Source organism: Phacochoerus africanus, chromosome 2, assembly GCF_016906955.1.
Source record: "Phacochoerus africanus isolate WHEZ1 chromosome 2, ROS_Pafr_v1, whole genome shotgun sequence".
Classification (NCBI taxonomy): domain Eukaryota; kingdom Metazoa; phylum Chordata; class Mammalia; order Artiodactyla; family Suidae; genus Phacochoerus; species Phacochoerus africanus.
Window position 1 is genome coordinate 166,684,125 of NC_062545.1, and position 26,931 is coordinate 166,711,055.

The 26,931-nt window shown below is 43.5% G+C and overlaps 1 protein-coding gene across 1 annotated transcript in view; it reads left to right on the plus strand.

Annotated features, from left to right (window-relative positions):
• The first annotated feature begins 3,716 nt into the window (after positions 1-3,716).
• The window catches only part of MAP2K1 (mitogen-activated protein kinase kinase 1), an 83,015-nt gene continuing 59,800 nt past the window's right edge, over positions 3,717-26,931 (plus strand). The window contains exon 1 of the mRNA XM_047767130.1: positions 3,717-4,172. Coding sequence (XP_047623086.1) covers positions 4,093-4,172 — 80 coding nt within the window. The 5' untranslated portion in view covers positions 3,717-4,092. The remainder of the gene's footprint in view (positions 4,173-26,931) is intronic.

Below are 26,931 nucleotides of genomic sequence, written 5' to 3' on the forward strand. Positions count from 1 at the left end.
GGCAACACCAGATCCTTAATTCACTGAGCAAGGCCAGGGATCGAACCCGCAACCTCATGGTTCCTAGTCGGATTCATTAGCCACTGAGCCACGACGGGAACTCCCATGTAGGAGTTCTTCATATATTATAGATATGATTTCTTTTTCCAATATATGTGTTGCAAATGTCTCCTCTCCTTTTTATCTTTTTTTTTTTTCTTTTTGGTCACATCAGTGGCATGTGGAACTTGCCTGGAGAGGGCCTGAACCTGTGCCATAGCAGTGACCCAAGGCACAGTAGTGACAACACCAGATCCTTAACCCTGCACCACCAGGGAACTCTTTTTTGCACTTTTTTTTTTTTTTTGGTCTTTTTGCTATTTCTTTGGGCCGCTCCTGCGGTATATGGAGGTTCCCAGGCTAGGGGTTGAATCGGAGCTGTAGCCACAGGCCTACACCAGAGCCACAGCAACGCGGGATCCGAGCCGCGTCTGCAACCTACACCACAGCTTACGGCAACACCGGATCCTTAACCCCCTGAGCAAGGGCAGGGACCGAACCCACAACCTCATGGTTCCTAGTCGGATTCGTTAACCACTGCGCCACGACGGGAACTCCCTTTTTTACACTTTTGAAGGTTGAAAGTAATTAACAGTAATGTAGTCCAATTTATCATATTTTTCCTTTATGACTTGTGGGGTTTTTTAATGTGTGTGTCTTGTTTAAGAAATCTTTGCTAGGATTTCCCTTGTGCTACAGCGGGTTAAAGATCTGGCATTGTCACTGCAGCTGCTTGGGTCACTGCTGTGGCTCAGGTTCGATCCCTGGCCTTGGAACTGGGAATGGGAACTTCCATATGCCGCAAACAAAGACAAAAAAAAAAAAGAAAGAAAGAAAGGAAGAAAGAAATGAAGAAAGAAAGGAAGAAAGAAAGAAAGAAAGAAAGAAAAAGAAATCTTTGCCTACCCCAATGTCATAAACATATCCTCCAATATTTTCTTCTAAAAGTTTTACTTAGTTCTATAACCTATCTAGAGTTGATTTGTTATGCATTGTGCGATATAGGAGTCAAAAGGCTTTTTTTTTTTTTTTTTGGTATTTTAGGGTCGCACCTGCAGCATATGGAGGTTCCCAGGTCAGAGGTTGAATCGAAGCTGTAGCCGCTGGCCTATACCACAGCCACAGCAATGCCAGATCCCAGCTGGGTCACAGCCCACGGCAACGCCGGATCCTTAACCCACTGAGTAAGGCCAGGGATCTAACCTGCAACCTCATGGTTCCTAGTCAGATTTGTTTCTGCTGCGCCAGAACAGGAACTCCTCAAAATACATTTTCTTCCATGTGGATATTTAATTGACCCAGAACCAATAAATTGTGCTTTTAGATAAACTAAAATATCATTTTCTCCCCCACTGCATTATATTGCTATCTTTGTCATAATCAGGAGATCAAATACATATGAGTTTATTTCCAGACTCTATTCTGTTCTATTGGTCTATTTGTCCTTGTGCCAGTGCCTTAAATACAGTCTTCAATACCCAATCTTAGATGAATCTTGATATCTGGTAGTGTAAAACCCCCAGCTTTGTTCTTCAAGTCTCTGTTAGCTCTTTTATTTCCCACCTTTAATCCCCTTGTCGATGTGGTTGTTGTTTTAATAACAGCTTTACTGAGAGACAATTCATATACTATACAATTCTTCCATTTAAAGTGTACAATTCAACGTGTTTGTTTATCTTTTTTAGGGCCGCACCGCAGCATATAGAAGTTCCCAGGCTAGGGGCTGAATATGTGCTACAGCTTGCTGGCCTATGCCACAGCCACAGCAATGCCAGATCCGAGCTGCAGCTGGGACCTACACTGCAGCTCAGGGCAACACTGGATCCTTAACCCACTAAGGCCAGGGATTGAACCTACGTCCTCATGGATACTAGTTGGGTTCATTACCACTGAGTCACAATAGGAGCTCCTCATTGGTTTTAATAAATTCACAGAGATGTACAACTAACTACTGTCAATTTTAGGACATTTTCCTCATCTGATAAACACTTAACCCTTTAGCTATCATCCTTATTATCCTCCAATTCCTAACTCAGCTGTGCCACCAATCACCAACCTATTTTCTGTCTCTACAGATTCGAACATTCTGGACATTTTATACAAATGAAATAATAATATATGTGGGTTTGTGTGATTGGCTTCTTTCAATTAGCATAATGTTTTCAAGGTTCATCCATGCTGTAGCATGGATCAGTACTTCATTCCTTTTAATGGTTGAGTATTATTCCATTGTGTGGTTGTATCACATTTTGTTCCTCCGTTGATGGACATTTGGGCTGTTTCCACTTTTTGGCTGTTATAACTAAGGCTGCCATAACGTTTGCATAAACAGTTGTGTACAGATTTTGTATGGATATATATTTTTTCATTTCTCTTGAGCACATAGGAGTGGAACTGCTGGGGCATGCTGTAACTATATTTAACTGTTTGAGGATCTGCCAGACTATTTTTCCAATTATCTGCACTATTTTACATTCTCGTCTTTTTTTCTTTTTTTATCTTTTAAATGGCTGCACTGGTGGCATATGGAAGTTCTCTGGCCGGGGACTGAATTTGAGCTGCACATTTGACCTATGAAGCAGCTGTGGCAACACTGGATCCTTTAACCCACTGCACCAGGCGGGGGATCAAATCCAGATTCTTAACCCATTGTGCCACAGAGGGAACTCCTACATTCTCATATTAATCTTAACAATTTTTTAAAATGTTTAAAATTGAATATGCTATCTATAACAATAATAATAATAATAAAACTTCAAATAGTCTACAAAATGAAAAGGAAACCTTATTCTCTATATACTGCAAACAGCTGACACGCTTCTCTGAGCCACTAGGTGCAGATGCTTGCATTGTTTTGCACACCTAATGCTTTTAGAACTGAATACTTTAGGAAAGGCGAAGGGGAAGAGATGGATTCAATGCGTACTTTCAGTCATTTGAATCACCTTTGATCTTAAGCTCTTTATTGATATCTTATTTCCTCAGTTTTATAGAACTGGAAATCTTGGTTGAAAAAGCTTTTTTTGTTTGTTTTTAAAACTTTAAAAATATATTCCCAATATGCTCTCAGAAAAGTTTGCCCCAATTTACAGTCTCATCACCACTGAATACCCATCTCCCTGTACCTTCGTTAACAGATTAGTAGTATTACCGTTTTATATGTATCTGTATATCTATTTGCCAGTTTGTTGTGCGCAAAGGGTCTCTAGACAAATTGACTATTTCCGACGCTGCCTCTAGAAACAAAAATCGGGTCTTTTCCTTTATTCATTTTATTACTTCAGCTCTGTCAACGTGACTCGGCCTGGGGTCTATAATCACCGCAGAGCAGGAGACTGTGTCGCCACCAACCAGGTCAAGCTCCCCTCCTTGCTAGCTGTGGGAACCAGGATTCACGACCTCTCTTCTCCATGGGTCCACCTGCGTGCCTCTGGGCAGCAGAGGGCGCAGCTGAACCACCACCGGACCCCTCCCCCAGGTTAACGCGCCGCGCCCCCGTGACGTATTTCCGCGTCATCTGCTGCCGAGGAGTGCTCCTATTGGCTGTCAGCTAGGTAATGGGGCGGAGCCGAGTGGGTGTGTGGAAAACGCAGCCTCCTGGGTGGGGAGGTGAGGCTTCCCCCTTCCCCGCCCCTCCCCCGCCCTCCAGTCCCTCTCTGGGACGGCTGCGCGGACCCGCTTGGAACGCGGCGGTAGCGGCGGCGCACTTTCCCCGGCTGTAGCTGGACAAGGCTGTAGCGCGGCGCGGCGCCGCTCGAGCGGGAGGGACCGGTTGACTGCAGTAGAGTCGGAGGGAATCCCGGGCTGCGGAGCTGCGCCGGCGGGGAAGCCCTTCGGTTTCCTGTGCACCAAGAGAGTAAGGCGGGGGGTCTCCCGAGACCGCCACCGGCCCCCTCGGTCCCGACAGGACCGCGCGGAGCGCGCCCCCCGAAGGCAGCCCCGGGCCCGTGGCCCTGACTTGGTCCCGCGCGCCGGGCGCCGGGCAGCTCAGAGGGAGGAAACAAGAGGGGCCGCCCTCCCCGCGGAGTTGGAAGCGCTTTCGCTCGGTCCAAAATGCCCAAGAAGAAGCCGACGCCCATCCAGCTGAACCCGGCCCCCGACGGCTCCGCGGTTAACGGGACCAGCTCGGCGGAGTAAGTCTGGGGGTGTTGAGGTGGCCCGGGCCGGGGCGCAAGAGCAGAGTCGGGTGCGTGCGGCGCGCGGGGCTCCTCTCGAGTCGTCACGTACGTCTCGGGCTGTCGGGCTCGAGGAACTCCCCGCCGCGGAGGTGACTAAGCACTGATTGTGCTCCTGATTCAGACCGGTCAGTGGACCCAAGGAGTGTCGATCCCCCCCCCCCCCGCCGCCGCCCATCCCCACCCCTTTCCCGACCCTTTCAGTCATCCCTGACCTCTGATCATTTTCCTCTTCTCCCTTAAAGATTAAAAACTGGTTCATTGCCCGCCCGTCCCCAGCTGTTTTCCCCAGATCCTCCGGGATTTTGGCCTGTAACGAGGAGAAGGGAGCAGATGTCTTGGAATAATTAAGATCACATCTGCGTCTTTGAGACCAGCTCAGTTTATAGAGTGTGGAGTTGGGACCGGCTAGCAGCCCTCACCTTCTTACCTGACACCTGTGGCCTAGGATTGCCTCGCTGCGGCTACCGCCTGGCCAGGGGGGGCGTGTGTACACTGATATCCCCGTGGCCTCTCCCTTGTCGACTTTGGGGGCTCCCATTCCTTGGCCTTCCTGGAAACCCTCTTGTCTCTAAGGGAGCGGCTTTTCTTTTTCTTCTTCTGACCATTCATTCACTCATTCATCAAATCTCTTTTCATTAGTGTCTCCTGGGGTTTCTTATTTGACCATGATCCCTAAATTTTGACCTGAGGCCTGACACCTTGGCCTTGGAAATCACACACAAGGTGCTCCATTTCTGCAGCTTCCAGTGTTGCTCACAAACCAGCACTTTATTTCATTAGACAGTGATGAAACTGTCTCATTGCTGTTTCCAAGTTCCTACATCTGCTTTTCATCCTGGGTAAGGGACAGGATTGTATGAGGAAGAAAGACTTGGTGAGCTGGAGAAATACCAGAAAAGATTTAGTTCTTAATCTCTTACCTGCAGACTGAAGACTGAGAAAGCTAACTAATAAAATGAATAGATTAGGCCTGAACCTTCTGCTCTTTGGTGATTTCTGTAACCTTCCTTTGTCTCTCTAGATTTTAATAGCCTGGGGACTTGTTGGCTTGGTGACTCTTTCTGTCCTTATGATGACCACAGGGCCAGTGGTGGACAGACCTGTGGTGGGAGCTCAACTGCATTCCTCAGACATGTTCTCAACAAACTCCTTTCACTATTGTAGTGTCTGTTTTGCATGATATTAACTTGTACAGGTCTGTGGATTACTTTGCAAACATTCAATTTTAGTGTACAGAATTGTGTACAGAGTTTTATCCCCTTAAAATAGTGTGAAAGGCCTCCAGGACAGGGCAGGCCAGGACAAGTTTTGACCACGGTTGATTCTCACTGAATGTCGTGGCCTGATCATCCTGCTCCCTTTTGATTTGGAGGAGGGTACGAAGTGGAAATACCTATGGTCATTCTGTTGTTAATTGTGACACCATTGCTGTGTTCTTGCAAAGGGGAGGAGTTTCATTATAAGAAAACAGTATAGGGAGGAAAAGAAGAAACTACCCTGGAGTTTGGGTGGGACTGAGAGATTCTAAACAGTGGTTAGAGGTTGGGCTCTGGGGTCAGGCTAAGTTTGAAATTTGGCTCTATTACTTGGGGTTTTGTGACCTGGGACAAGTCTCTTAGTCTCTCTAAGGCTTAGGTTTAGTTTCTTCATCTGTGAAAATGGGTCTGATTATAGAACCTATTTGGAGTAGTTGTCAAGGTTTTTTTTTTTTTTTGTCTTTTTAGGGCCGAACTCATGGCATGTGGATGTTCCCAGGCTAGGGGTCCAGTCAGAGCTATAGCTGCTGGCCTGCACCACAGCACCTCGGGATCCGAGCCACATCTGCGACCTACACTGCAGCTCACGGCAACGCCGGATCCTTAACCTGCTGAGCGAGACCAGGGATCAAACCGGTGTCCTCATGGATACTAATTGGGTTCATTACCACTGAGGCAGGACAGGAACTCCATAGTTGTGAGATTAAATGAGCTGATAATAATAAACCTTCCATGAGTGTTAGTTGTTGGTACCTTTATTACTGGCTAAATATTGAGAAGGCTGAAGGAAACCAGAAGGTAATTTCTAGTCATGGTGGTGTTAAGGTGATTAACTTCTGGATAAATGACTCTCCTTTGTTCAGTTTTCTGTGCCATCTGCATCTTCCTCCATGACTCATTGCTGTGTATCTTTGTGTGGGCTGTCAGGGACAAATAGGCACTGTTCCCCTAAGTTTTCTGACCACTTGTAGGGGGAAAGCTGTACATATCTATATCTTTCACCTTTTTCAAAAAGCAAAGATGATTTACTCATGATTTCTGTGATTAGACCAGGGCATAGTTTTGAACATTATCATATAGTGTAAATAAAGGGAAAAAAAAGCCATTGACATTAAAGAGCTCTTGGTACCAGATTGGCAAGGTTGCTTCTCTGTGGTTCTGTGGGACTGGTCTCTAACATAGCGCTTACCCCGTTCAGCTAGTGCTGGGTTATATGGGATCTGAAATCTATGCAAATTCTTGGGGGTCCTTGAAGAAAAAGAATGCAAAAAAAATTTTTTTGACAGGTTTTGGAATGTGTTGAAGGGTGCTAAATGTTAGAATGAAATAAATTCTTATCACTCCCCTGTTTAAAATGTTTTCATGGTTTCACTTCAGTTAGAATAAAATACATACATTTTACATGGGCAATGAGCCTGCTTTATGCCCCCACCCCCAGTCTCTTTAACCACATTTCCTGCTGCTCCTTTCTTCCATTATATGTTATATTGGTCCTCTTTCACTTCCTCCATGGGATGGTCCCTTCTCCCTCCAGGGCCTTGCATATGCTGTTCCCTTTGCCTGGAATGAATCATTCCTTCCTCTTCCCAAGCTAGGAAGGAAACAATCTTCACTTCTCTGTGTAGATGTCATTTCCTCAGAGATGTTCACAGACTACCTAAGCTAAAGTAGATCCTCTTTCTCATGTCACCTGATTTTTTTTTTTTTTGTCCTTTTTTGGTCCCACCTGCGGCATGTGGAAGTTCCTGGGCCAGGGATTGAATTTGAGCCACAGCTGTGATTTACACCATAGCTGTGGCAACACTGGATCCTTAACTCACTGTGCCACAATGGGAACTCCTTACCTGATTTTTTGATGGCATTCATTCACTGTACATAATCTTTAGTAGGGTATTTTAAATATCTCTCTCTCCTGTACACCATAAGCTCTAAGCATAGGACTGCCTTTTTTCGATTCACTGCTCTAGTGGTACCTAGAACGTAGCAAGTATGCAGATGTTTGTGGAGTGAATGAAATAACTAATATTTGTACAATGTGTTTAACAAACCTTTTAATACTTGTTCATTTTTCCTTTATTTTCCCCTTTGTTCTTGTTCCCCCTCCCCACTTCCCTTTGATTCATAGACACCTTCTCACTCACTCTGGATATTTAATATATGGTTTTCTAATTCTGTCCCTTTGTTTGGCATACACGTGCCTTTGGGAGGTAGATAGTATGGTTTTGTGTGTTTCTGTGACTTAGAGTACTGAAGCTGTTGTGTTATTTCAGCCTTAAAAGAGAAGGAAATCCTGACACCATGGATGGACCTGGAGGCCATTATGCTAAATGAAGTAAGACAGACACAGAAAGGAAAATACTGCATGATCTCTCTCTCTCTCTCTCTCTCTCTCTCTTTTTTTTTTTTTGCCATGACATGCAGCAGCTTGATGTGGGATCTCAGTTCCCAGACCAGGTATTGAACCCAGGCTGCTGCAGCGAAAGTGCATCCTCACCAGGGAACTCCCTCAGAGCTCACTTATTTTGTAAATGTCATCTAAAAAGGTGGAATACATAGAAGCAGAGAGCAGAAAGGTGGTTACCAGGGATGGGGAGGTGGGGGAACTGGGTAGATGATTGTCAGAGGATACAACGTTGCGGTTAATAGGATGAATAGGTCTAGAGATCTAATGCTTAGCATGATAACTATAGTTAATAATACTGTGTTGAATACTGAACTATAGTTAATAATACTGTATTGACTACTGAACATTTGTTAAGAGAGTAGATTTCAGGTGCTCTCCCCTCACACACAAAAATGGTAACTGTGTGATGAAATGTGTATGTTAATTAGTATGACTGTAGTAATCATTTAACCTGTGTGTGTATATATTAAAACATCATGATGTACACCTTAAATATGTTCCCTTTCTTTTTCTTGGGGGTCACACCCTCAGCATATGGAAATTCCCAGGTTAGGGGTCGAATCGGAGTTGTAGCTGCTGACCTATGCCATAGCCACAGCAATGCTAGATCCAAGCTTCATCTGCGACGTACATCACAGCTCACTGCAATGCTGGATCCTTAACCCACTGAGTGCTCGAACCTGTGTTCTCATGGATGCTAGTCAGATTCGTTTCTGCTGAGCCATGACGGGAACGCCTCCCTTTCTTAATAAAAATGCTGTTGTGCAATAAATCTGCATCAGTTGGGATAGACTAGAAAGATCTCAGTAGTTTAACATACTTGCAGGTCAGTGGAAGGCTCTCTTTCTCTTTTTTTTTTTTTGTCTTTTTGCTATTTCTTTGGGCCGCTCCCGCGGCATATGGAGGTTCCCAGGCTAGGGGTCAAATTGGAGCTGTAGCCACTGGCCTACGCTAGAGCCACAGCAACGCGGGATCCGAGCCGCATCTGCGACCTACACCACAGCTCACGGCAACGCCGGATCGCCAACCCACTGAGCAAGGGCAGGGACCGAACCCGCACCCTCATGGTTCCTAGTCGGATTCGTTAACCACTGCGCCACGACGGGAACTCCTGAAGGCTCTCTTGATTGGATTCCATCAGGGACTCAGGCTCATGGCAACACCTTGTCTGAAATATGCTTAATAAGAAGGGAATCTTGTGAACTACCTTCTGGTTTTTTCAAGTTTTTGCCCAGAAGTGACTCATGTCACTTTTGCTTCCATTTTTGTAACGCAAATCACTTGGCCGCACTGACCTTCAAAGGAGACAGGGGCCTTCTTGGAGGAGAATCAAGAAAATTTGAACAGAAGCAATGACTACTTTTATTTGAATTTCTTTTTAAGAAATACCATGTTTCTGAGCTCTCTTTTTTTTTTTTTTTTTGTCTTTTTGACTTTTCTAGGGCCGCTTCCGCGACATATGGAGGTTCCCAGGCTAGGGGTCCAATCTGAGCTGTAGCTGCCTGCCTACGCCAGAGCCACAGCAACGCGAGGTCTGAGCTGCGTCTGCGACCTATACCACAGCTCATGGCAATGCCAGATCCTTAACCCACTGAGCAAGGCCAGGGATTGAACCCATAACCCCATCGTTCCTAGTTGGATTCATTAACCACTGAACCATGACGGAAACTCCTCTGAGTCTATTAATGATGTTTCATGTGTATCTAGTTCATTATCTCTCTTGGTTGCCGGGCAGTCAGTCCCATGCATGTACCGAATTTTACTTATTATTCCCCTAGAGTAAGACAGTTTGAGCCCCTTGCTGTCTCAAGCAGTGCAGCCATCACCATCCTCATACGAGGCTCCTTTTAGACTCTTTGTAAGAGTTTCTGTGGAATGTACTCAGAAATGGGATTGCTGGGTTTTAGGGTAGTACCTTGCCTCTCTTTCCATGATAAAGCACATACTTCATCTCTTTATTTGTATTTTAAAGTATGCTTTTGGAGTTCTTGCTGTGGCACAGTGAGTTAAGAATCTGACTGCAGCAGCATGGTTTCGATCCCCAGCATGGCATAGTGGGCTAAAGGATTTGACATTGCTGCAGCTGTGGCATAGGTTGCAGCTGCTGCTCAGATTTGATCCCTGACCTGGGAACTTCCATATGCCATGGGTACAGCCCTAAAAATAAATAAATAACACTTTTAATCCCTATGAGGAGAAGCTTGAGCCCTGAGTAGAAATCAGTAGCGATGCAGGGTATTTCCCAAGATTTCATGGTTTCTTTGACCTTAGAAGTCTTTTATATGTTCTTTTAGTTTCCTTATCTGTAGAGTGAGGATGAGAATGGTTTGCAGAATCTTTGCTTTAGTAGCCTACAGGCTCTGTCCGACCAGGTTCTTGGTTTTCCTCCACTGTCACTTTCAGTCATGCGCTCCAGCCATGCTATTGTCTGTGCTATTCTGCAGTAGGTTGGTCACGTTCCCATGTTAGAGCTTTTGCTTTTGTCATTGTCTCAGCCTGGAATTCTCTTTTCCTAAATATGCACATGACTTGCTCCCTCATTTCCTTGAGACCTCTGCTCATATGTCTCGCCACAGACGCTGTCGTTGATTACTCTTAATTACACCATTCCCTGTCATGCTCTACTCTCTTATTTTGCCCTATTTTTCTTTGTGGTACTCACAAGTAATTAGCATTGTATTATCTATAAGTATTTGTCTGCCCCTCCTCTTGCCCCCACTAAAATGTATCCTTCATGGGGCTCAATTTGTTCCTTGCTCAGTGAGTAGGTGCTCAGTAGGTATCTGTTGATTAAATGATTGACCTGTTCCTGCCTTGAAGGACTGTCATAAAGATTAAACAAGATGACAAATACAGAAGTGCTTTTTTTTTTTTTTTTTTTTTTAAGGGCGGCACTTGCAGCATGTGAGAGAAAGTTCCTAGGCTAGGGGTTGAATCAGAGCTGCAGTAGCCGGCCTTTGCCGTAGCCCAGCAACATGGGATCTGAGCTGTGTCTGGGACCCGCATCACAGCTCAGGGCAATGCCGGTTAGGCTAGGGATTGAACCCAAGTCCTTATGATTCCTAGTTGGGTTCGTTACCCCTGAGCCACAATGGGAAGTCCCATACAAAAATGCTTTGAAAGCTATAAGGTGCTGAATAAACAAAAATGTGCATTGTTTGGCCTTGGTGGCATCCATAGTTTTTGGATTTGGGGCTAAAACCCTCAGGTTTACTGAAGTATTCCATTCAGAGCCTAGTTTATAGCATCAGCAGTTCTGCCAGGTTTGTAAGAAATACACATCTGTTTGAGTGTAAAGGTCCTTAAGGAAAGGGACAGAAAGGTTGAGATGGGTTGATGTGCTTTTGGGGGAATCTCTTTTGGCTTTACCTGGGATGTACACTGCAGTAACTAGAAGCTTTTAAAGTGGTTCAAATTAATATTGTGGTTCTGAACTTGGATGTTTCTACTGGTTTATTTGCTGCAATAACAAGTACTAGCATAGTGTTTTTGTTTTTTCTTTTGGTTGTACCTGAGGCATGCAGAAGTTCCCTAGGCCAGGGATCGAATCTGTGTGACTATAGTAGTCAGAGCCATAGTAGTGACAATGCCAGATCCTTAACCCATTGAGCCACAAGGAGACTTTTTTGGGGGGGTGGGGGTGAAAACAGCTTCAGGTGAAAAGTAGGGCCAGCTCAAGCCTATGTCCTTGGGAAGAATGTCTCTGCAGTTGTCCCATCAGATATAGAAATGGCAAAAAGTTCATAAAGATGACCTAGCTCCTGGCAAGAAGATGTATGACGTGCTTGTTCAAACATAAACACAACATCCTCTTTTCACTTATTTATGCATCTTTGCAAGAAAGGGAGAGAATAAACTTCAGTAGAGTAGCTGTTGCTGCTGCCTTACCCACCTAGCTTGATTTTTCTCTGGGACAATACCTTTATTGTCCTCCCACAGCCCCCAGCATACTGCTTCTTACCTCTGTCTGGTCTTGCCCACATGGTTTCCTTTGTCTGGAATGCCCTCCTCCACTTTCCTGTGTGATTTTATTTTTGTTGTACCTTTGCCTCCACACTTAAGGTGAGGGGAAGGGACCATGACTATGTTGTGTACTATTTCCCGGACATCTAGCACAGTGCCTGGAATGAATGAATGCTGCTCACCTTTCAAGAACTAAAATAAAGCTCATCTTTTTCCATGTATCCTTTTCTGTTTAACTCTGTGCTATTCTAGGACCTGAGTTCTGGAAAAGGACTCAGGCCCTAGAATATTAGGTCCATGAATATATTCATGACTTAGTCATGCCACTTTTTTTTTGTCTTTTTTTTTGCCTTTTCTAGGGCCGTTCCCACGGCATATGGAGGTTCCCAGGCTAGGGGTCGAATTGGAGCTGTAGCCACTGGTCTACGCCAGAGCCACAGCAACACGGGATCCGAGCTGCGTCTGCAACCTACACCACAGCTCATGGCAACGCTGGATCCTTAACCCACTGAGCAAGGCCAGGAATCGAACCCGCAACCTCATGGTTCCTAGTTGGGTTTGTTAACCACTGAGCCACGACAGGAACTCCCTTTTTTTTTTTTTTTAATTGCTGCACTGGTGGCATATGAAAGTTCCCAGGCCAGGGATTGAACCCGTGCTGCAGTAGTGACACTGTCAGATCCTTAACCCACTGAGCCACCAGGGAACTCCCAACATCACTATACTCTTAATATAGTAAACCATTATTGGTAGATTGGATAAAACCAGAATAATGTTTAAACAAACACATTATCAACAACAGAAAAACCCTTCCCTGTGATGAGCTTCCCTCGGTATGAATTGGTAATTATCTCTGCTGCATCCATGGGAAGCACAGGTCAAGCAATGGTGAATCTTTCCAACATGTTGAGAAAACTTGGAGAACCCAAAGAGTGGGAAGAAGTTGAGATAAACCTGAGAAAAAAAGCTTAGGGCCCCAATTTTGTTTCTATTTTCCCTTCCAGAAGTTACTGGTTTTAAACAAATCATCCTAGACTTTTTCTGCCACTTGATTATTTTTTACTTCATGACCAATGTCCTGGTTCTGTTGTCTGAAAGCCCACAAGAGCTATTTAAAAGCTCACCTCCCTGTTTGCTAAGTTAACACCTCCCAGAATGAGTTGCATTTTTGTTTCTAAAAGAGCAGGTTTTCTTTGAATCCTGGTGCAGGGCCTAGTGCTAAAAATGCTGATCCTGTCTCTGATTTCTCGGTGAAGTGGTGAAGCTCCCTGGGGCATCCTGCTTTGGTGTCAGCAAGGGAGTCAGATTAACAGCAGGTTACATGGGGATTGAAGAAAAATTGTACAAAGGTAGAGTGATTTCTTTTCCTCACAGCTCTTTTTTTAGATATTAGCCTGCTCAAGTACAAATTAAAAAAAAATTTGAATGTATCAGTACCTTTTAAAGAAGAACCTACAAATATTACACTTTACAGTTTAACTTTTGGTTATTCCATTATATATATATGTAATATATAATGCTAGGGATATGTAGATATTATATCTCTATATATAGATAGATTGATATTTGTGATCAGTTAAAATTAATGAATCTTCCCCTTCCTCCCCACTTTTTACACATGCTCTTCATTTATTTTTGGCTTATTAGAATTTGAGAGGATGTGGCATCACAAATGACACTTGATTAGGTGGCTTCCAAATTTTTATTGTTATTATTATTATTATTATTAGGCCGCTTTTGGAAGTTCCCAGGCCAGGGATCAAACCTGTGCCACAGCAGCAACCTGGGTCGTTGCAGTGACAATGCTGGGTCCCCCCCCCCCCCCCGCTTTTTTTTTTTTTGTCTTTTAGGGCTGGATTGTGGCATATGGAGATTCCCAAGCTAGGGGATCGAATTGGAGCTGTAGCTGCTGGCCTATGCCATAGCCACAACAACGCCAGGTCCGAGCCTTGTATGCAGCCTATACCACACCTCACAGCAACGCTGGATCCTTATCCCACTGAGCAGGCCAGGAATCAAACCTGTGTCCTGATGGATACTATTCGGCTTCGTTACTGCTGAGCCACAATGGGAACTCCCAATGCTGGATTCTTAAGGTGGCTACACCAGGAAAGAACTCCTCCCAATTTTATTATTTATTTGTATTCTTATGACTGTTTTGAACCAATTTGTTTTGTTCTTCTAGATTAATTTATACACTGAATCAGAGGCAATGAACCATGTTACCGTTCCTGTTACATATTAACTGAGTATGTTCTAAAAAAAGAACTAATTTAACATGAATGTTTCAACTGGTTCCTCAAGCTTCAGGAAGTTGTTTTTTTTTTTTTTTTTGTCTCTTTAGGTCCCCACCTGCAGTATATGGAACTTCCCAGGCCAGGGGTCCAATCTGAGCTAACAGCTGTCGGCCTACTATGCCACAGCCACAGCAACACTGGATCTGAGCTGCAACTACAGCACAGCTCATGGCAACACCGGATCCTTAACCCACTGAGCAAGGCTAGGGATCAAACCTGAGTCCTCTTGGATGCTAGTCACATGGGTTTCCACTGAGCTATGACGGGAACTCTGGAAGTTGATTTTTAAGTTCAGTGATTTTTAATAGTTACTAGATCTCCTTTAGAGGTTATCTGCTTTACTTTAATTCTTAGCCAGGCTATATTTTTGAAATAGGGTTATTTTCTGTGTTTCATCAGTTTGGTCTAAACTAATGTTTAGTGAATGTTTACTGAATCTAATTTGCTCTACTGGATGCTGTAGGAAGGTGAGTGAGATTGTCTTTGCCTCCAAGGATCTTAAAATCTCATATAGGCGGGGAGGGAGAAGTTGCAGGGGCACAAGAAGGGGGAAACAGATGGCTACAGAGTAAGAAAAGTGTCCCCAGGAGAAAAGGTACAAAGAAAGTACTGTCAGAGCTCATTGAGAGGAGGAAGGCACATCCATGGGGGAGATTAGGAGAGCCTTCACAGAGGAGATGACATTTGAGCTGGGTCTTGAAGGATGGCTAGGATTTCCATGGGAATGAGGGAGGAGGGAACAAGGCAGGAAGAGAGCTCAGGATGAACAACTTCACACAACTGGAAAAGCTTGGGATGTGTGGACGAGCCAGCAGGTAGTTCAGTGTGCTGGGGGCTTCAGTCGCAGCAGGTTGCAGAAAATGAAGCTGGAGAGGTAGGTGGAACAGTTTTGTACTTAGCATTTTGAAAAGTCTCATGCAAACTTTTCTTCCCCTCTGGTCATTTTTAATAGATCTAAATAGCTTTGATGTGCTTTGCATTTTATCTATTTATTTGTTTGTTCGTGTATTTTATTAACTGGTACACAGTTGCTTATCATCTGGTTTGTTGAAGCAATAGGTCAGTGTGCTTTGTGTTTTAAAGTTTTATAAATTATGGGGCTGCTATATTGTCCTATTGTGTTGTTTTCTTTTTATACTGTATTAGGAAAAAACATTTAAAAAATCTTCCAAAGCATGTCATTTGTATGGTATAGCCTACTTTTCTTTAGTATTTAGACAGTCGATTTTCATTTCGTAACTAGCAGGCGTATATGGCTTCATTTTCTTCTAGCCTTTTTTTTTTTTTCCTTTACATGGTCCCATCTGGAATTAATTAATGTGTTTGGTGTGAGGTATGAGTCTAAGTTAGTTATTCTACACAATGAGTTCTAGTATCTTCAAGGAGTTTATTACATGTTTTCATCTGTTTGCATTTTACTTGGTTTTTATGGTATTTTTATCTATTTCTAAAATTCTTAATTCTCATGTAGTTTTGATAGTCTCTTTTCTCCCTCTTTTTTTTTTCCTATTATGGTGCTAGGGTTTCTTCTGAATAATTCTTTTGTGTCCTGAGTTAATATTTCAAGTACTTAACATTTAGATGCTGTTGTGATTAGACATTTTAAAATTTGTATTTTCCATCTTGACTGTGGTTTGATTTGTACAGATTGTTTATATCCTGCAGCTTTGTTAAATTTCCTTATTATATCTAGTCATTTTTTGGATTGACTATCAGTATTTCTAGATTTACTAGTGTTGTCTGTAAAATGTAACTTAAATTTTCCTTCTCAATACCATTTCTATTTTATAACCATCTCAGTTTGCATTGCTTTCAATAGCAGTTCTCATGTCTCAGGGGAACACTTTAACAAAGTTTCCTAGGGACCTTCTGGGCCAGGGACTTTTCTGCCCCTTCCTAGGAGTCATGAAAATGGGAAGTGGCTGCCCAGCATTATAGAAGCAGACCCTGTTAGGGCTGAATGGGACCTTACAGATCCTCTAGCCTAGAGCCCCTTTTGCAAGATGAGGAAACCAGACCCAGAGAGGGGAAGGAACTTGCTGGGAGTTTACACATCTGGAGTGAAAGTAGGTGGTTGAACTTTTATCCCAACTCAGATTTTCTTGTGGTGTAGATATTACATGTTTTCATTTGGGGAACTTCACTTGGTTTAAAACATGTCTATGTTAACCTTACACTGAATTCTGGTAACTTTACCACTATTTAAAAAAAAAAAAAATCTCTTTTCAAGTATTAATCTGAAACTCTGGAAAAGGGTTTCTCTCTAAAGCACCACTCTCCTAAGGTGTTTGAGGGAAAAGGGAATGAGGAAACGGGAGGAAAGGGTGTTTTATTTTAGTACAGCATACTTAGTAAGACGGCCTATTTTTAAGCTTCATAATGTCAGTTTTTAAAGCAGTGGTTTTCAGAATAACCACAGACAAAAGTCCCTGTGAAATGAATGCCTTTCTGGAATTGACCTATTTTGAGTTTAACTGTTACCAAGAAAGGTTCAGAATTTTGAATGCTCTTAAGTGCATTTACTTTTCAGACAAAATGGAACAATTGATCTGAGTGAATGATCTACCTGGGTTCCAGATGCAGGTTCAATCTTGAAATTTGGGGAATTGTAAGGAGAAGACATGACATGACAGTTATATTATCATATTTAACAGGTTTGTCTGTTTGTCTGGGTCCAGGTAAATTATGTTTCTTTATTGAATTGTAACAACATATCTATTTTTAAGAATTAGATTCCATCCTCAGCGCATTTGATAGTTCTGAGTCAAAATTATTTGCCCTGTTTGATTTCATATCCTCCTTCAGTACATAATCCTTCAAAAATGTCCTCGTTGGGGGAGGCCTCAGAAGTTAGCAGTAATTCCAGGCTAACTATAAACCTTTGTCTAATGGCTTATTCAAATCCAGATTGAAATCCTACCAAAATGCTAGCCTTTATTTCAGCTCCTCTCTCCCTTTTCCCTCTCCCTCCAAGTCTGTGGAATGTTGGAGAAACAAGAAGAGGGTAGTTTAACATTCTAATAATTATTAACGGTAGAAAGTATATCTTGTTTATCTTAGGCATCCACTTGTGTTCACTGATAAAATGTGGACATTGGAGCCATGGGAAGGTTTCATTCATCAAAGGAAGGACCAGTGGAACATTTGGACCAGTCTCGTTAACACATTATATTAATATATATATTTTTTTTTCTTGGCTTTTTAGGGCCACACCTGTGGCCTGTGAAGTTCCCAGGTACATCATATTAATTTAGATGGAGTGCAACACTTTTATTATTTTACTGGAGCATTCCTTCTAAATCACAGTCTCTTGTGCCTTGTTTTATTTTGGTAACTAAACTGGGTTAGCCGTAAGTGTAGCTTGCTGTGTTTCTGTTTTTGAGTATTCTAAATCACTGAACAATTAGGGGGAAAAAAAGTCCTAAAGCATTTGCAGATAAAAAAGAAACCATAAAATATTTATTAGGGGAAGTCAAGGGGAAAGTTAGTGAGGAAAGTACCAGAAACCACCAACAGGTGTTTTGGTTGCACTGAACAAAGTTTCAGCTTTGTAGGCAATCACAGGGAAGGGTTTTGTGAATTCCTGAAATGTGAGGTGGAGGGGACACAGGGTAAGCGGAAATCAGCAGTTCCGGAGGCACAGAGGTCTTGGGTTACTGGAGGCTTACCCGAAGCTGGGGATCTGGAACAATTCCTGAGCTGACTTTCTTGAAAGATAAGAGCCGTGTCTGTAAGACCCAGCTATGAGGTCATAGAGTATGGGACCTGATCAGGAAGGAGCAGTAGGATGAAGTCAAAAGATGTGAAACTTCTATCCCTGAAGGACATCATAACTGGAAAAATACCACTTATTAAGGGCCTTCCAGTCCATTTTTCATCAATTATCTGAATTTGCACTAAAATTCCAAAAGAAAGGTCATAATATTCCATTGTACAAAAGGGAAAATGAAGTTCAGGAAGGTTAAATAATTTCCACAAGGTTGCAGAACTATGGAACTATGTTTAGAATCCAGGTCTGTCCTGCTCTAATACCCATGCTTTTCCCACATAGCTTCAAAGATTCCATAAAATGTTAGAGGTCTTCTTAGAGCAACATTCTCCAGAGCTGTAGCCACTAGCCATATATGGCTGTTTAAATTTTAATGGATTAAAATTAAATAAAGTTGGGAGTTCCTGTCATGGCTCAGTGGAAATGAATCTGACTAGTATCCATGAGGATGCAGGTTGGATTCCTGGCCTTGCTCAGTGGATTAAGGATCCTGCGTTGCTGTGAGCTGCGGTATAGGTTGCAGCTCAGATTTGGCATTGCTGAGGCTATGGCATAGGATGGCGTCTACAGCTCTGATTCGACCCCTAGCCTGGGAACCTCCATATGCCTCAGGTGAGGCCCTAAAAAGACCAAAGTAAATAGATATGTAAACAAATAAAATTAAATAAAGTTAAAAATTAATTCCTAATTTGCACTAGCCACACTTCAAGGACTCAGTGGCCACTTGCGGCTAGTGGCTACTATGTTGGGCAGCACAACATTTTCATCACTGCAGAAAATTCTGTTAGTATGTAGAGGTCATCCAATTTTACCCTTTTTAAAAAGTTTATTTTTGCCCCTTTATTTTACAAAGGAGAAAATGTAGGACAGAGGAAGAAAGTAACTTCTTTAGTGTTACACATCTAATTAATCCAGGTCTTTGGACTGGTGGCTTTTCCTATGTTCCACCCTCTTCCTTAAAAAGAAGTTAATAGAATAGAGGTGTGCAAAAGGAGTAACTTCTACTGTACCAGCTTTGCTTGGCCTTCAAACCAGATTTTTTTTGTCTTTTGTACTTTTTAGGGCCGCACCCATGCCATATGGAGGTTCCCAGGCTAGGGGTTTAATTGGAGCTACAGCTGCCGGCCTACACCACAGCCACAGCAACGCCAGATCCTAAACCCACTGAGCTATGCCAGGTATCAAGACCTGCAACCTCATGGTTCCTAGTTGGATTTGTTTCTGCTACTCCACGACGGGAACTCCTAAAACCAGATTCTTCCTCCGGAAGTACAGTCCTGAGTTTTCCCGAGTTCAAAGGGCATGTTGTGATTAATTTTCCCTAGGGAAAAGAAAGATGTTTGTTGGAAAGGAATTCCATGCTTAATGTATGAAATGGCGCTTTGATTCCCTCTGGTTCCTTTTCTGTCTTCCAAGCACTTTATAATTGAATTTGCAGCTGCTAACCATTTGTCTTCCAAACAAGGCCAACTTCACAACAGTTCAAATGACAGAGGTATATATACTTTGAATGCCAGCAGCTGCTTGTTATTTGCTGTTTATATTTTCTATGGCATTTGTGTTAGGGTCAAATAGATTTAGATTATGACCAGAATTACAACAATAGATTTCTAACTTGTGTATTTAGAAGATTGAGATACATTAACATTCATTTAACTGATGCTTACTTAGTGCATACCTGATATATACCAGGCACTGGGCTGAGAGATGGACAAAAAGTTTTGCGGAAAACTGAAAAAGATGCCAATGTTATGGCCAAGTTGAATGCATTTTAAATTTCCTAAATTGGGAGTTCCCGTCGTGGCGCAGTGGTTAACGAATCTGACTAGGAATCATGAGGTTGCGGGTTCGGTCCCTGCCCTTGCTCAGTGGGTTAATGATCCGGCGTTACCGTGAGCTGTGGTGTAGGTTGCAGACACGGCTCGGATCCCGTGTTGCTGTGAGGCCAGTGGCTACAGCTCCGATTTGACCCCTAGCCTGGGAACCTCCATATGCCGCGGGTGCGGCCCAAAGAAATAGCAAAAAGACAAAAAAAAAAAAAAAATTTCCTAAATTGTATTGTCAGTATTTACCATCCACATATCTACCTGTTTAGCTCTGAATTTCAGTAAGAGCTCCAGTTTGGCTCATAGCTTTGAAGTAAAATTAAGATCACATGGAAATGATCTTTTAGTAGATGCTATTAAAGACATTTAAATTGAGCACTCCAGTGTTTAAATAACAGTCTAACGTGTATGTGTGCATGCTTGGGGGATGGGCGTGTGGGAACAAAACTGAGGCATTGTACTGGGGTAATATTTTTAGGAAGCCTAAATGTGATGTTTGATTTCAGTCTAAACGACTCATGGCTTAGAAAATTATCTTTCAGAAACTGAGACATTAAAGTTTTGGGTTTTTTCCTAAAGAAATGTTAAGGTTAACCTGCATGGCTATGCTCAGAGAGATTGAAAACAAATGTGAAGGGAGTTCCCATCGTGGTTCAGTGGAAACGAATTGGACTAGGAACCATGAGGTTGTGGGTTCAATCCCTGACCTCACTCAGTGGGTTAAGGATCTGGCGTTGCCGTGAGCTGTGGTGTAGGTCGCAGATGCGGCTAGGATCCTGCGTTGCTGTGGCTGTGGTGTAGGCAACAGCCTGGGAACCTCCATATGCCAAGGGAGCGGCCCTAGAAAAGGCAAAAAAAGACAAAATAAATAATTAATTAAAATAAAAATAAAAGCAAATGTGAAGGAGGGCAGGGTGTCTAGGAGAGTGCCTGTCTTGCCTGAGAGTGCAAAGGCAGGGGCAGAGAGGACTTTAAAGATGGTGGGCACGGCTGGATGGGATCTCAGGGAGCTCTGACATCTGGTCCTTCTGTCTGAGATCATGGGGCAGGCAGGTAGGCAGGGGAGTGGAGCATCCAGAGGACTTTTTGAGAGTAGGATCTAATTTCTAGGAAGTTGGGGGTAGGATTATAAGAGTTTCGGGATCAATAGGCCCAAATGCAGGATGGTCTGAGGAGGACTGTGGGTCACCTCTGAGTGGTACTTCTTTTGGTGTTAGTGTAGTGAAGGACCCAGCTTGCTGATCAGATTTTGAATGAATGTTTCTACATCCCACCCAAGTGTTTTATGTGAGTCCAGAGACCAGCCCCTCTTTCAGATGGCTCTGAAAGTCTTCAGAATTTTCAGGGTGCAGTACTTTTGAATAACAGCACCCTGTATAGAGCAGAAGTGTGACATCTTCTTAGAGCAACATTCTTCAAAGCTGTAGCCACTAGCCATATGTGGCTATTTACATTTTAATGAATTAAAATTAAAGTTGGGGGTTCCCGTTGTGGCTCAGTGGAAACGAATCTGACTAGTATCCATGAGGATGCAGGTTGGATTCCTGGCCTTGCTCAGTGGATTAAGGATCCTGCGTTGCTGTGAGCTGTGGTGTAGGTCATAGACGCAGCTCGGATCTGGCATTGCTGTGGCTGTGGTATAGGTCGGAGGCTACAGCTCTGATTCAACCCCTAGCCTGGGAACCTCCGTATGCCTTGGGTGAGGCCCTAAAAGGACCAAAATAAATAGATATGTAAATAAATAAAATTAAATAAAGTTAAAAATTAATTCCTAATTTGCACTAGCCACACTTCAAGTATTCAGTGGCCACCTGTGGCTAGTGGCTACTGTGTTGGACAGCACAGGTCACATTTTCATCACTGCAGAAAATTCTGTTAGTATGTAGAGGTCATCCAATTTTACCCTTTTTAAAAAGTTTATTTTTGCCCCTTTATTTTGCAAAGGAGAAGATGAAGGACAAAGGAAGAAAGTAACTTGTTCAGTGTTATACATCTCATTAATCCAGGCCTTTGGACTGGTTGTCTGGTGGCTTTTCCTATGTTCCACCCTCTTTTCTGTGATTGTTAACTTGCCACATAACCATTCTGTGCCTGCTTCTTTTCTTCAATGGGGGGATGATGGGAATGTCTTTCTTTACTTCAGGGTTTACACAAGCTCCACATGACCGTGTAGGTCACCACAGGCACACTTTCAAGCTCTGAGTAGATGTTAAATTTTATTGTTGAAGGGAATCTTGGGGATCTTTGTTGCAATCCTGTCTTTGGGCAGATAAAGAGTCCAGGACTATAAAGAAGCCTTAGAGAAGCTGACCTTGTCACCCTGCAGGTTCTATTTTGAACTGTGAGTTTGCATTTTGAGTATGGATAGCCTGGACTCAGTGAGGCACAGTGGAAAGGTTTTAGAACCAGTAGACTTGGGTGTGAATCCTTATCCTGCCTCTTACTGTTTTAAGTGATCTCGTACAAGTTTTTTCCTATCCCAGAGTCAGTTTGCACATCTGTAAAATGGGCACAACAACTGTCCTCAGCAGAAAGGATTCATAGATACTTTGTGTGTGTAAACTGCTTCTGATAATTAACTGGACTCATGCTAAGGGCCAGGACTAGAGTCCCAGCCCAAGGTGCCTTATTCTCTGTCAGGTGAGAAAGAGGGAAAATTCTCACCTCCCTGAGAACTTCCAGTGATGAGGCCCTTCAGCTGTTCTTGATCCACACAGGCTTAGAATAGAGTCAACGCCGGGCATACTTGCAATTTTTGGGGATGTGCAGGAAGCAAAAGAATTATTTTCAGTGAAACAGGAGGCTGCAAAAGGTGCCTAGGAAACAACTGCCACAGTACATCCTAATATAGACTCCTCTCAGCTTCTCTAGGCCGCCATCTGCCTGATGGGCACCACCCAGGAAGCTCAGCTTTCTTCCCCAAGAGTTTAAAGAGGATTTCCTGGGCTCTGTGTGTGTGTGTGTGTAGGAACAGTGAGCTGTAGCCAGTGACATAAAGGGAAGGTAACACTCCCTTCCTGTGGTTCAACCCAGATGTTGAGGATCAGTTCCAGGTAGATCTTGGGTTTAACTTCTTCATGGTTCTTCCAGGTATCTTCCTCCGTGGGCCCTGGCCTCTGCTGACACTGTGTCTTCTACTGGGGATTCCCTTCTCCACCTTCTGTGCATGTTGAAATCCTAATCTTGTGTTTGGTTTATAGGTCAGCTCTTCTGTAAATCCACCACAGACTTGTCCTCCACTCTGCTTAGGTGGCGGTCATCTACTTCCCCTTCCCGAGCACTCTGTACATATCCCATTAATATGTTAGTTATTTGTGTAACTCTGTCCAGTTGGTCTGGACTTGAGGAAGCCTGGGACTGGGTCTTACTCATCATCTCCAGTGCCTATCATGTTCCCCAGTGTCTGGTTTGGTCAAATTTTGTGAATGACTTAATCCTTCAGATGGCAGTAAAGGCAGAGGGCAGGAGACGCTTTTCTCCCAAGGTCAAGATTCTGCAGAGTCCAACTTTGACTTAATTAGTGGTTAATCATTTTCTATTAGAATGTCTTGGTGCAAAAGGGTCATAGAGTTGGTGGTAATCATAGCATTTGTTCTGCGAGGCTCTGGGTACTCAGTTTTTTACATCTATTTATTTCCTTGTTCAACCACACAAGGCAAGTGAGATGTGTGTTTCCTCTACCTGATAGATGAGGAAACTGATCTGGTGAAGGTCCATTTATGTGTCATACGGGCAGCTAAGGGCCTGTAGTCCTTTGTATTGTCTTTTCAGTCAACAGTCCCTTCCTGGGGCAGTGAGGAAACTGGGTGTGACATTCTTTGGTGTTCCCTCAGCTCCATGCTTGGTATAGAGGAAGGCTCAGGGAATGTGTGGAGTTGGATCGATTGGCAAGCCTCTTTTGCATACTGAGCTGAACACATCCCCAGCAAATGTTGGGCTTCTTGATGGATATGTGACATCAGTGGCTGAATATACATGGCACCTGTGGCTTTTCACACTCTTCCCCCACGCCTCTTCAGGGACTGGGATAGGACAGATGGCCACAGACACAGGATTCTCAGCTCTGCATCCTCTCTGCAGATCACATTTGGGGGAAAGTTAAGTTTATGCGGTAGCACAGTTTTGGAAACATGCTTTCATACTGCTGGTAAGTTGTTTAAAACTCTGGATAAATCACACTTCAGCAGAACTTATTTGGGAAAAGAGTTTAATTTCACTGTAGGTGGTTGCAGTTCCCACCCACTAGCTCTCCTGCCCCCTTAATAAATCTAGGCTGAGAGGTGAATGCAGTACTAAGCTAGGCTATTTCTAGACCCAGGATAGCGTTATTAATCATCCTTTTCACCACCAACACCTTTCTTCATTCCTTCTCCCTTGAGCATAGCCACCTGCCTGTCCTAAAATGTTAGAAGTGGAAAAGATTTTGATAGTTCATCTCTTGGATGTGATGTGAAGAGACTGAATTCGGAGACGCTGGGAAGCTTACTTGGTATTACACAGCCAATAAAGACCTGAACTGAGATCCAGGGCCCCTGCCCTAGGGCCTGCCCTCTGCTCTGTCTTATAAGTAAGGCAGAGTCTGTATGTTCAGTTTAAAATGGGTAAACTTGACTGGTTGCTCTTTTTTTTTTTTTTTTTTTGGCTTTTTAAGGGCTGCACCCGCTGCATATGGAGGTTCTCAGGCTAGGGGTCCAGTTGTAGCTACAGCTGCCAGCCTACACCACAGCCACAGCAATGCCAGATTTGAGCTGTGTCTGTGACCTACACCACAGCTCATGGCAACGCCAGATCCTTAACCCAGTGAGCGAGGCCAGGGATCGAATCCTCAACCTCATGGTTCCTAGTCGGATTCATTTCTGCTGTGCTATGACAGGAACTCCTCATTGATTTCTTGATTAAAAACATTTTTTTTAAGTTTTTTTTTTTTTTTTGTCTTTTTAGGGCCACACCCAAGGCATATGGAAGTTCCCAGGCTAGGGGTCCAGTCAGAGCTGCAGCTGCTGGTCTACACCATAGCCACAGCTATGATACTGCTGAGCCATGACGGGAATGCCTAAAAATATTTTTTATATCCATCTATATCTATATATCTTCTACTTTCTTTACTACAGAGCTCTCAAGTCTCTTTAATTAAGGGAAAGAAAGGAGCTAATGATTCCCTGCCTCTCTTATACCATGACCAGTTTCCCTACAGATGCAAACTCTGTTCTGGATCTTGGTGGGCCCTCTTGCTTTGTGTCCTGGAAGTGATCTGCGAGGCAGACATCTGAGGTTAGAGTGCTGGCTCCACCCTCATACAGTTGTGTTAGTTGGGCTCATTCTTTACACTCTCTCATCCAAGTTGCTTGCCAGTGTTTGGGAGTCTAGTTCTCCTTGAAGGTTGAAGTCAAGTACTATCTTTTTTTTTTTTTTTTGCAGCCCCTCAGCATATGGAGCCTCCAGGCCAGGGATCAGATCTGAGCCACAACCATGAACTAAGCCACATTTGCGGCAACACCGGATCCTTAACCCGCTGTGCTGGACTGGGGATCGAACCCATGTCCCACCTCTCCCAAAATGCTGCTGATCTCGTTGTGCCATAGCAGGAGCTCCATGAAGTCAGGTACTATCTTGATCATGAAACCTTGCATGGTCTCCCTTGGAAAAGGGACTGTCCATGAATTACTCAGGAGACAAACCACTTGGGGTTGTATATGTGGTGATTGCAACACATACCTGTTGTGTTTTACCACTTCCAGTGTGAACTTCTGGAGGTCGAGATTCAGTCTCCATGCCCTATTTTTAGCCCAGGCCTGGAATGTAGTAAGTAGTCTTTAAATGTGGAATGAATGAATATCGGGTTAGTTTACAGAGCTCATATGGGACAAGAGATTGGCTCCTTTGGGTTTTTATTGATATTGCATGCAGTGTTATGTGCATTGAGTTCCTTTCTCCCTCCCTCCCTATGGCTGCACCTGTAGCATATGGAAGTTCCCATGCTAGGGGTTGAATTGGAGCTGCAGTTGCCAGTCTTTGCTACAGCCACAGCAGTGCCAGATCTGAGCTGCATCTACGACCTGTGTCACAGCTTGCAGCAGTGCCAGATCCTTAACCAACTGAGCGAGGCCAGGGGTCAAACTTGCATCCTCACAGAGACAACGTCTGGTCCTTAACCCATTGAGCCACAATGGGAATTCTTCCATTGAGTTTCTTGATTAACTATGCTTGAATCATTTCTACTTTTTGTCCTTTTTTTTTTTTTTTTTAACCGATTAAGCAAAACTGCGCTAGTTGGAGCTTCCACATGGACCTGCCTGACTGTTGTAGGTAAAGTGCTTAATTCTGAGCCTGGCATGAAGGAAGTTCAGAGTATTAATTATCTGGTCAGGTAGAGTCTAGTTACTAGACTGTAAATGATGATGATGGGCAAGAATATCATAAATGTCCTAGGGTTTGGGGGCCTGAAGGAGTTAAAGCTCCTCTCAGAACAGCCCAAGCAGCTCCTAGGAAGTATCTTCCGAGGCAGGATGTGGCAAACCAGTGAGTAAATGAGAACCGTTCTCCTTTGGAAGAAAAAGGAAGTGGGTGGGGAGAAGTGAAGAGGAAGAGCCTGGTGGCCAAATCTTTTTTATCTGGTGCTATAAGAACATGCTTCTCTTTTGAATGCCAGGCAGAGCCTGTAGAATTTTAACCCAAAGCAACCAAGGTCTAAAGAATGCTTAATAAGGCTTGCTTTGCAGTTCTCTTATTTTTCTCCATAGCTAATAACTCAAGTTTAATGTGCAGTGGAGTATTATCTTAGTAGGTTGTGTTTTCTTTCTTTCTTTTTCTTTTTTAGGGCCATACCTGAGGCATATGGAAGCTCCCAGAAGCTTCTTTTGAGCTAGGGGTCAAATTGGAGCTGCAGCTGCCAGCCTACACCACAGCCATAGCAACACCAGATCTGAGCCACGTCTGCCACCTACACTGCAATGCCGGATCCTTAACCCACTGGGCACGGCCAGGGATCAAACCTGCATCCTTGTGATTACTAGTCAAGTTCATTACCACTGAGCCACAGCGGGAACTCCTAGATTGTGTTCTCTAATCTTGGTCATTGGTGTAATCTTTTCTGCTCTTTAAGGATTCACAGTAATGTGAGGTATCCTCCACAAGCATCCTCTTTTTTTAACCAAGAATGAGTTAGAAGAAAAGATATTTTTGATTCTAATGTGTTTGTT